At 35.8% G+C, this 12,247-nt stretch overlaps 1 protein-coding gene across 1 annotated transcript; it reads left to right on the top strand.

Moving 5' to 3' along the window:
- The first annotated feature begins 6,114 nt into the window (after window positions 1-6,114).
- LOC102857489 (olfactory receptor 4K14-like) lies at window positions 6,115-7,047 on the top strand. Its single transcript, XM_006883253.1, has one exon. The coding sequence runs from the start codon at window positions 6,115-6,117 to the stop codon at window positions 7,045-7,047; it is 933 nt and encodes a 310-aa protein (XP_006883315.1).
- Window positions 7,048-12,247: the final 5,200 nt, after the last annotated feature.

The following is a 12,247-nucleotide window of genomic DNA, read 5'->3' on the forward strand; positions in this document are numbered from 1 at the left end:
TGGAGCAAAGCAAACTAAAGCTGTGAACAATCTCAATCTCTTCACCATCCATCCTGATGCTGCCAATTGGTCCAGTGGTGAGAATCTTTGTCTTCCTGACATTAAGCCTCAATCCATATTGGAGGCTGTAGTCCTTGACCCTGTGCAGCAAGCGCTTCAGGTCCTCCTCAGTTTCAGCAAGCAGGGTGATATTATCTGCATATCGCAGATTGTTGATACATCTTCCACCAATCTTGACCCCACATTAATATGTGATTATATCATTCATCAGCAAATTCCAGGGTTTTTATTATCAGTCCAGAGGAAATCTACACTAATATAAAATACATTTGGAAAGTAGATGGACAATTATAAATGGGGTATTAGTGACATAAACGCAGATATATTGAATCATAAATGGCCATGTGAATCTAGATGTTCAAATATTTCAGCACATAGCAATCTGATGCTTTGGGTAGCAATTAGCATTCTACACAAAGTTTTATGAGCCATCTGAGTTCCATAAAGTTCTATGTGGTGTTGGCAGACTTTCTATATATTTTTCTCATTTAGTTCTTATTTCAGTTATTTAAAATAAAAATGTATTTTGTGCTCTGTCAACTGGATAACACTATGCAGTATCTGCATGAATGTTAAAGTAATTGCAATTGTTTGTTTAATATGGCATACCTTTTAACTTTTCTTCCTTTATCACCTGGGAAAATAACCATGATTCATTACCAAAAATTCCCATCCAAAGATAGTTTATTCCCCAGCTTTCATTAACATATTTGGCTATTTGAGTAACTCATAATTATGAGATTCTTAACTTGACGAGAGAAGTACAGGTATTTATAGCTGATATCCACTTGAAGACATACTTATGACTCAAATACCTGAAGATATCTAGCTTCTTAAAGAGATTGTTTTCTTGAATTATTCTTTTTAAGGGCTAAGTAGATGATTAAGTCATCTCTGGAACAAAAAGATATATGTTTTTGAAAAATCCGTTGAGGTATGACAGATTTGAAATAAAAACTGGGGCATTTGCAATGTCAGCATAGAATATCTTAATTTCAGGTTAGTAAAGAGTGTTGATATATCCATTTCTAGAAACTGCCTCTGAAGATGCAATTCAAACAGAGACTAATTTGCTCTATTTTTCTGCAGATTTGAGTAAGTCATAAGTTTCCAATTAAAATTAATCATCATAAATTGTTATTTTTTTCAATTTCAAAGTAATGTTTGCTTGGATAAAAAAAACCAAATTTTTTATGACTAAAAATAAATACTCATTTACTAATTTTTCAAAAGACTCTTTTAATTATAGGTTTCTCTGAATTAGAAGCATGTATATTTCATCAGTTCTAGAATCCACTCTTAAAGGAGCTTTATGATGTATGATTTCTATAACCACGGTAAGTGTGCAATTCATTGGTCTTTAATATATAAAAACCACTTCCAGAATATAATATTAGTGTCTTTGACTTAATAACAAAAATGCTTTCATTTCCCCCCTATAGTTTACAACTTAATTATTTCAAATTTCCAATTTACTTTGTCTCCACAAAATACCAATATAAGCAAAAGAATGTTTTATATTTACATGCAAATATTTTTACAATAAAAAAAGGGAAAAGAATACTAACAAAAGTGCAATTCTTATAGATTGCATGTTGAGCCTCGGTGACCTTTGACTACTAAGCAAAACTCAGTGGTTCAAAATCACCTGTCATCCCTTGGAATAAAGATGTGATTTTTACTTTTGTAAAAATTGCAGCCTAGCCCTGTGCAACAGTTCAACTCTATCTTATAGGGTCATGAGTTCTGCATTGCAATTATATCCATTTTGTTGACAAAGAAACTTTAGTTTCAAATTTAATAAAAACTAACCAAAAACAAACAAACAAACAAAACCCCCCACATTTTGTAGTGCTTTAATTGAATGCAAAGTTCAATGAAAGCAAAAGGAAATCTGCATACTTATTTTCCTGTTATGATTAATATTGGGGCTATCTGACTTAATCAAGTATTTCAAAGATGGTGAGGATAACATAGCATAGGGTCAGGTCAGATCTGTTGGGTCAGATGAAAGGGTCGTTCTGACTTGCAGTCAAATTGATGGCAGATAAAAATAATATTTGAATGGTCTAAAATAGATAGAAAAGCACTCTAATGGAGTCCAGTTCTATTTATGGTAATCTTTCATTGGGAATCCAAGTTGGTTAATTTTTTTAGTAGACTTCCCATCTTTGTGTTACAACATAGCTGGAGGTTTTGTGTAGCTAGGCTACCAGGTAGCAGCAGCACATCTCCTTATGTAATCTGTTTTTCCATTGAGCTCTTTAAAAAACATGAAAAGCATTTCTATATCTTCTATGTATTGTTTATGAAGAATTGCAGTCAAGATCCATTATTAAAAATTATATACCTTCTTAGTGACAGAAGTGAAGTAGTTGTTGTTGTTATTTGCCACCTATTGAGTCTCTTACGACTCATAGTTACCCTATGTACAAGAGTCCTAAACCCTGCTCTATCTTGTGCCAACATCACTGTCTCCAACACACCCACCCCCACTACCCCAATCACTGAATCACTCAACTTATTTTTTATAATAAACTGAAATACTATCTATATCTCTCATTTTACTTCATCTGGCGTCTTAAAGTACATTTTCAATAAAATGTTGAATTTACCAATAATAAATCTATAATTATTTAATTCTTTTCCCAAAAAATATTGTATAACTTTTATTCCACAGTTCTTGTTCAAAGTCCTAAAATATGTTTTTAATTCAAAATTACTCTTTAAAAAATTTTAAGTTTAAAAACAATGAGTCTATGAATTAATTAGATCAATGATCAATGTCTTTTGATCCTAAAGTCAACTTATTAAGCACACACACACACACACACACAAATAACAAGAAAAATATTATAATTAGAATAATTATACAAAACACATTTTAATTAATTTTTTATCTTTATATTTATTAATTAGAAGAATGGACAGTTAAATTAAGATGCAAAACTCTACTATTTTTATATAAATAGGATCTGAATGAATGAATGTGTAAATGAATAAAAAAGGAAGGAAAGATGTATCTAACTACTTCCAGAAATATACTTCTAAGGAATTGGTTGTTAATTCCAAAGCAAACATTATAGGAAGATTAGGCAATTTGGTAAATTTACCATAAATTGTTGAATTTTGTACTTTGACTGTATTTACATTTCATAATATGTAGAAGATAGTTTACGGAAGTGTTTGCAACAACAAAAAAATACTAAGCCATTAAAGAGGTTTATTGTGAAGGAAATCTCAACTCTATTGATATTTGGGAAGCAGTATCTTGAGTTCAACTTTAACTGGAAACTAAGATGTCATTGTTTTGAATAAGATCTTCTGATGAATTATTTAATCATAATTTCTATACAATTTGTATCAGTCTTTTAAATTTTTTTGAGAAAAATATCTTATTTTTAAATTACAAAAACAAAACCATATCATAGTTATGATTATATTAATAGAATAGTTAAAATTATGAGCAGATATATTAATGATATATTATTCTTTATCCTTGTGTGGCTAGTATCAGTCCATATGTGTCTATTTTTCTTTCCTCTCTCTCATAGAATTTGTAAATTGCAATTGCATTTACAGCCTTCTAAGTGTTCTGAAAATGAATTGTCAGATATTAGTAATCTGTAAATTTGCTAATTACGCCTTTACCTCAATTTTTGGTGGAGATTTTTTTTAACAGACCTAAATTGATGGAAGAGTCATGTGGTTTCCAGCTAAGAGGTTGTTCTTATCAATGGCATAGCACGGCTTTTTACATTAAAACCTGCTGTCAGGGCCCTCTCCAGAGTGCCAAAGTGCGAAGATGTCAGTCTAGAGACTAAGGTGCGCCTGATCCAGGCCATGGTCTTCGCAATTACTTGCTATTCATTAGAGAGCTGAACAATCAATAAGGATGACAGAAGAAGAATTGATGCCTTTGAGTTGTGGAAATAGAGAACAATATTGAGCATATCATGAACTCTCAAGAGAACAAACAGGTCTGTCCTGAAGAGGCTGTAACTAAGTTGCTCTCTGCAGGCAATGGTTTTGAAGCTCCATCTCTCATACTTTGGGCATGTTGCCAGGAGAGACTTGCCCTTGTAGAAGGGCACCATGCTTGGAAGGATAGAGGGACAACACAGGAGAGGAAGATCCTGGATGAGATGGATTGGCATATGACTGGGGTTATAGGGGCAGGTGTGTCGGAGACAGTGAGATTGCCTCAGGATAGGACAGAACTTAGAGCTATTGTACACAGGGTAGGTATGACTTACAGGCCACACCTAATAACAACAGCAGTGGTAAAAACGTGTGCTGCAATCCTGAAAGTACATGGTTTGAATCCACCAGCTACTCCACAGGAGGAGGATGGATAATCTTCTCCCATGTGATTAAGTGTCTCTGAAAACCTGTCAGAGGATCAGCTATGGATTGCTTCTGACTTGACAGCATAGAACAATGACAACAACAGCATAATGAGTTTAGTCTAAATAACGTTACATTTTCCTCAAAGATGTGATGAGAAAATATAACAAGACGTTACGACAATGCTACTACAGTTTAAACCCAGGAGCTGCTCTACAAGAAAAGGATGGACAATCACTTCCTCTGTGATTAACTGCCTCTGAAAACCTGAAGACAGGTCAGCTATGCGTCAGTTCTGACTCGATGGTACTCAACAACAACAACAATTCACATATATCATAATAGTAATATTCCATATACACTCTAAAGAACAGTTGTAACTTGAACCTGTGATCAGAAAGATATTCTATATTAATAATTGTTTAATCAGAACATGTAATTTTTTGCTTAATGATTATTTCATCCTTTAAATTTTGTCACCAGGAAAACTAATTAATGTACTATTATACTTACTGTATTTCGGGGAGATTGCTGTTTAGATATACAATTATATTCCACTCACCAAATTGCTTTTGTTGATTTTGTTTTGCATTTGTGTTGGTAAATGTAGAGAAAGGACAGGAAGAGAAGCTTGAAGTCTACAAGCATTTGAATAGGGAGATTTATGACTCTCAAAAAATCTTCACATTTTCAAATTTCATAAAGATGCTTAATTCACACTCTATACTTGGATGATTCTACCTTCTGATAATGGACAATGGTAGTGTTTCTGTGTACTGTCAAATCAGAACCACCCCCTAGCTGTCCCTCCATTGGGTTTTCAGATGTAGTAAATCACACAGGAAGAGATTTTCCATTATTCCTGTGGAATAGCTGGTGGAATTAAACCATGTTCTTTGCATTGGCAGCACACTTATCATCCGGCTTCCAAGCTTGTTTTATTCGGGAAACTCCACCAAACACTGTCCGCCATGGGTAACCATTATCGCATTTGACACATCAGTGTCACAGTGTTCAGCATCACAGCAACCACGAGTAATCTACTATAGAAGGAAGAAATGTTTGCAGAAATCTTCTGTAGTTCTCACTGAAGTCCAAAGACTCCTAAGGAAACATTAAAGGGGGGGGGGTGGAGACAAAGATATGTGGGTGTGGACTTGATATTAATCTTTTGTGCATTATTTGAGGATCTTTAGTGACACAATAGGCTAGGAATTGAGTTGCTTAACCAAAAGGTCATGGTTTGGAACCATAAATTACTCGGAAGGTAAAGATAAGGCTGTTTGTGTCTTTAAAGATTTACAATGAACAGGGAAGTTTTATCCTGTCTTATAGGGTTATGACAAGTTAGAATCAACTACGTGGGTTGTATACTACATACTTTGGATCTCTTATAAATTAAGAGTTCTATTCAGGTAATATTTTTATACTCCTTATTATTGAATCCATTCAGACTCTTCATCATGTTCTGAGGCTGTACATATTTATGGAAAGAGACTGCTCATCTTTCTCCTTCAGAGATATTGGTAGCATCAGACCAGAGATACACAGCCTTCTAGTTAGTAGTGCAACACACTATGAACTATACCATCAGAGTTCCTTAGATAATTCTTACTTGATCAGTTTGTGTCTGATCTTTAACAGGAATTTTCATTAAGAGCTCTGTTCTTTATTATAGATTTAAAACTAAATTTGAGACGTGAGAAAATGGACCTACAGAATGACTCCTTGGTGACAGATTTTGTGTTGCGTGGACTCTGCACTTCACGACATCTCCAGTACTTTTTCTTTGTATTTTTTTCCATGCTCTATGTGGCGATTGTGCTCGGCAATCTTCTCATTGTGGTTACTGTCATTTCTAACTCTCACTTACACTCTTCTCCTATGTACTTCTTGTTGGGGAACCTGTCTTTTCTGGACATGTGGCTGGCCTCATTTGCCACCCCCAAGATGATCAAGGATTTTCTCAGCGATAAAAAACTCATTTCCTTTGGAGGATGCATGGCTCAGATTTTCTTCTTGCACTTTATTGGTGGTGCTGAGATGGTGTTGTTAGTTTCCATGGCTTATGACAGGTACGTAGCCATATGTAAACCTTTACATTACATGACCATGATGAGCCGAAGGACTTGCATTGGGCTGGTGTTGGTTTCATGGACCATTGGATTTGTGCACTCCATCAGTCAAATAGCTTTCACTGTGAATTTACCTTACTGTGGCCCCAATGAAGTAGACAGCTTTTTCTGTGACCTCCCACTGGTGATCAAGCTTGCTTGCATGGACACGTATGTCTTGGGCATACTAATGATCTCAGATAGCGGGTTGCTTTCCATCAGCTGTTTTGTGCTCCTTATGATTTCTTACACTGTTATCCTTGTCACTGTTCGAAGACGTGCAACTGGAGGGGTATCCAAAGCACTCTCTACTTGCTCTGCACACATCATGGTGGTCACACTCTTTTTTGGGCCCTGCATCTTCATTTATCTCTGGCCTTTTAGTCGGTTCTCTGTGGATAAGCTCCTGTCTGTGTTTTATACAATTTTTACTCCACTCTTGAACCCACTTATCTACACATTAAGAAACGAAGAGATGAAAGTAGCTATGAAGAAACTGAGAAACCAGTATGTGACTTTTCATTAAATTCCATTTTTCCCTAAGAGTTACATGTCCTTACCCATTAAGATGAATAACATTTCTATTATTATTTTATTCAGTGATTTAATTTTGTCATTGTATTAATGTAATTTGTGACGTACTTTGTTAGAGAAATAATTGTTGGTTTCAATAAAAATATGTATGTACATATATGTGTGTGTTTAGATACACGTGTGTGGTGTTTGAATGGATAAATATGTGTGGTGTTAAAGGTTTATTGCTCAAAATGGCTTTCTAGCCATTGATTTTTTACTTTGCCATGTGGTTGGGAGGGAATATGCAAATAGCTAATCCACGAGAGAATTGGCAAGCCTTGCCACTACATTGATCAGATTCAACAGCGTATTTTGGGAATCTCACAACAGCAAAGAGGAAGCAAAGCATGCAGAGTACACGTCTTTTGGTGCCAAAGATTCTTGTGCAACTCAGACAGAGACCTACAGGAGAGCAGCAGCAGAACCAGAGATCTGACAAACACAGGATGATGTTGACCTGGGGCTGCTGCTATTCTGTGGAGCCTTTGCTCAAGTTTGTTGGATGACTGGAAGTGGAAGGGACAGTCATAATTGGCAGGTCTAGAGCTTTGTGACACTGGCCAAAAGCTATGACTTAATTAAGGCTGAGTGCCAGTGAATACATTTCAGAAGCTGTCCTAAGTGAGTGAGTTTATCTGACTGTCAATGTGAATTATAGATTTTTACTTCCTTAATATGTTTCTATGTGCTCTGCAAGTTATTTCAATGGATTTTGGACATAGTATATGAGCAATATTGGTATTGGATTAAGTAAAAAAGATGTACAGGACATGTCTGACTGCATAGGAATTGGTTTTGTGTTATGAATGTTGTTGACCACGTCAGTTCTCTTTTGTGGACTTTTTAGAGGTAAGATATGGTTGTTCCCAAAGGGACCATGTTTCTTTTTAATGTGCATACACAAATACATCTATATTTTAAAAATATTTAGGTGCTGTTTGACTCATCAAATCGTCATGTATGGAAGAATAGGGATGAGTGCCACAGAACTTGTAATGGCTAATTTTTTAAAACAGTCAAGACTTTCTTTCAAGATGCCTCTAGGTGGATCTGAAGACTTTATGATGAGAAGCAAAGATCATTAAGCCATTTATACAACTCAGAGATATATTTGTCTAATATTTTCATAACTCTATCTATCATCTATCTATCTATGCATATATAAGATGAGTAAATATATATAAATAAAATTGTGTGTGTATAAAAGATATATCTAGATATATCTATATATATCTTTACACAGAGAGATAAATTTGATGCCACAGTGGTTGATGGCTCAGTGGTTGAGTATACAGTTCAAATTCACTACCTCCTTCATAAAAGACCTTGCAATCTGCTCTGGTAAAGATTGGTGTTGTTGCTGTGTACCATCAAATTGGAACCAACCCATAGCTGATCCTCCAGTAAATCGCACAGAAGCTCATAACCATCTTTCTCCTGTGGAGCAACTGGAGGATTCAAGCTGTGTAATTTTATGTTGATGTGCAATTCCTCAACACTAAGCAGCTAAGCTGTAACTGCAGAAACACTATGGGATAGTTCTTTACTGTCGTACGTATAAGGTTACTATGAGTTGGAATCCATGGCATGACATAACAATGACAACATACACAATTATAGTACTTACTCCACACATACAATTGAAATATACTTTGTGATTTTTTTTCTTTTTAAATTATATTTATCTTAATAGTTAATATTTTTTACTTACATAAAAATGAATTTTCATTTCTTATTAAGAATTCCATCACTAAGGTAGAAAAACATCAATACATGAAACATTTTGCACAGGGAAGCCAATCTGGGATTAAGTAAGTGAAATCATTGTGATTTGGGGGATTTGAGAGGAGAAACAATAACACTATGCCAATTTTTTATTGATCTATAATAAATCTATTTAGAATAAAATATTGATTATGTCTGTTTTTCCACTGAGATACATGTATACATACACACACACGTATGGAGCTTTGGCGGCTTAGTGGTAAAGAATTGTGCTGCTAAACCAAAAGCACATATGGTTCAAATCCACCAGCTGCTCTACAGGAGAAAGATGATGGGTCAGCTACAGCTTGGTTCTGACTTGACAGAGCTCAACAGCAAAGATATACTACATAAATAATTCATAGGGTTTTCTATTTTAAAAATTAATTCCAGTAATTTTTTTATTACAGAGATTCTATTACATGTGAGAAAAATTCATATTTTAAGGTTAAAATTTTATCATTGCAAGATGAAAACACAAATTTAATTTGTCAACTAATGTGCATTGTTTGTTGTTCTGTGCCATCGAGTCACCTGTGACTCATAGCAACCCTATGCACAACAGCTTTGAAGTCCACCTTGTCCTGAGCCAGTCTCACTGACTCTGACACACCTACTCTCATTGCCCCAGTTGCTGTATCAAGCCATCTCATCTGAGGTCTTCCTCTACGGCACTGTCCCTCCACTGTTCTGAGCATGATGTGCTTCTTTAAGGATTGTCTTTCCTGGCCATATGCCCAAAGTTTGTGAGACAGAGCTTCAAAATCCTAGCCTCCAAGGAGAGACTTGGTTTCACCTTTTCCAACACAGACCTATTTGTTTTCTTGTCAGTCATTGTATGTTCAAAATTCTTCTCCAGCACTATTCAAAAGCATTGATGATTCTTCTGTCATCCTTAGTCATTGTCCAGCTCTCTGAAGCATAGAAATTAATTGAAAAAACATGGCCTGGATCAGGCACACCTTAGTCTCTAGACTGACTTTATTGCTTCTCAATACTCTGAAGAGGTCCCTGGCAGCAAATTTTCCCCAGTGCTGTTCATCTTTTGATTTCCTGACTGCTATTGCCAAGAGTTTTGATTGTGAATGTGAGCAAGATATAATTGTTAACAACCTCAATAGAACCAGTGGTGAGAATCTTTGATTTCCTGATGTTGAACTTCAAACTATATTGAAGGTTTCAAGTCCTAGACCTTCTACAGCAAATGTTTCAGGTCCTCCTCAGTTTTATCAATCAAGTTTGTGTCATCTACATAGCACAGCTTGTTGATGATTTTTCCTCCAATCCTGATACCACATTCCTCCTCATAAAATTTAGTCCCTTCAATGACCTGTTCTGCATATAGATTGAAGCTGTATGGAAACAAGGTGCATATCTGACACACTCTTTTCCTGATTTTGAACCATGTGGTATTTTCTTGCTCTGTTCTGAAGACTGCTTCTTGGTCCAAATATAAATTTCACAAGAGCAATCAGGTATTCTGTGATTCCCATTCTTCTCAATGTTAGCTACAATTTGTTTTGATACACACAGCCAAATGCCTTTGCATAGTCAGTTCCTAAGACAAAAGCTTAGAGTCTTGTTTGTTTGTTTATTTTCAGTTTGCCAATAGCCTTATATTTTACTTTTTTAAATTGACATTTTCTTTGGGGAAAATAAAATTATTTCTTTGTTATACAATCCACCCCTCCAAGTCCACTTTACTATGCAGCCCTTATTCTGGACTCTTGTTACGCCCATAATACCTAATCATATATTCCTTTTATACAGTTCTCTCCTTTGTCTGTTTCAATTTGTTGTTAGTTATTTTAAACTTTACTAATATATTAAATTTTTATCACACACTAATATCACACGGGAGTAGAGAGGGAATGGGCAGACAGAGGTGGCCTGAGGCCTGAGCCATTTGCCAGGGTTGACTGGAGGAGAATGGAGGGTGGTGTTGGAAGAACAAGAAAAGGAACTACATAGGATGTTAAGGGGGCAGGAAGGAGAGCAGACACATGTGCTGAAGTGGAGCATGGGGGTGGGATAGTGTAAAGGAAAGATAACATCAAATCTGTTATCTGTAGTGTGATGGGACAGGGTCTTTCATTTGCTCTTGTTATGGTGTTCTTTAAGAGGCAAGAATGGTGAAGTTTTGTCTCACATACTTTGGGCTTTTGTTAGGAGGGGCTGTTCCTCTGAAAAAGACAGCATGCTTGGAAAGATGGAGAGTCAGGGAAGGAAAGGAAGACCCTCAACCAGATAGATTGACACACTGACTGTAGCAATGCGCTAATGTATATCGGAGTTGGTGAGGACAGTACAAGATAGAACAGGGATCAGTTCTATCATTCATAGCATTGCTACAAATTGTGTGTGACATAACGACAACCTTGTATAGTACAAGTTGGTCAAGTTGTACTGCAATTTTATTCTGTCGATATGTGAGATTTTTAATGTTTTGCTAAGAACAATAAAATTAATCTTCATAAGAATGTCCATAGGTTTATATATTCATGTTCATTTTTGTGTGATTTTTGGAATTCTCTTTTATTATAATGACTTTAAACTGACTGTAGACTTAAAGACATACTGGTGACATATAAGAACTAGTAATATTCCCTTTTATTTTAATTCACATAAGCAGTTTGTGTAAAAGTGGCATTATTTCTTCCTTTATTGATTATTTTTTATTCTATCCTGTTTTAAAAGGGTAGTTATTTAATTCTTGTCATTGGTAAATTTTGACAGCAATAGATGTTGTTGTTATGTGCCACTGAGTTGGAACCAACTCATAACTGACCCGCCAGTGGATTATCAGAGGCTATAAATCACATGGGAGAAAAATGATCATCTTTATCCCTTGGAACACTTGGTGGATTCTAATCATTTGCCTTTGGATTTGCAACAGAATTCTTTACCGATACACCATCTCTAAATTTATCTTTGCAATATCTACTACATTATATTTATATAATTAATTGTCATGATTCTGTTGATGTTTAAACTTTAATTACCTCCCAATGTAGGGGTAATGTTGTTGTTGTTATGTGCCATCGAGTCGCTTGCAACTCATAGCGACCCTATGTGCAACAGCTCTAAACTCTGCTCTGTCCTGTGCCAATCTCATTGTCTCTAGCACACTCATCCTGATTGCCCCAGTCACCGAATCAATCCACCTCATAGAGGGCCTTCCCCTCCTGTGCCAGCCCTCCACCCTCCCAAGCATGATGTCCCTCTCCAAGGACCGATCTCTTCTTACAACATGACCAAAGTATGTCAGACGAAGCCTCAGAATCCTTGCATCCAAGGAGCGGCCCGGTTTAACCCTCTCTGGGATGAACCTGTTTGTTTTCTTAGCAGTCATGGTACCCTCAACACGCTTCTCCAACACCAAAGCT

This window comes from Elephantulus edwardii, unplaced genomic scaffold, assembly GCF_000299155.1.
Source record: "Elephantulus edwardii isolate Elephantulus edwardi_28Jun2011 unplaced genomic scaffold, EleEdw1.0 scaffold00026, whole genome shotgun sequence".
In the NCBI taxonomy this organism is placed as follows: domain Eukaryota; kingdom Metazoa; phylum Chordata; class Mammalia; order Macroscelidea; family Macroscelididae; genus Elephantulus; species Elephantulus edwardii.

Coding starts and splice junctions, on each gene's coding strand:
- LOC102857489 (XM_006883253.1), top strand. CDS start 6,115: ATGGACCTACAGAATGACTCCTTGGTGACAGATTTTGTGTTGCGTGGA.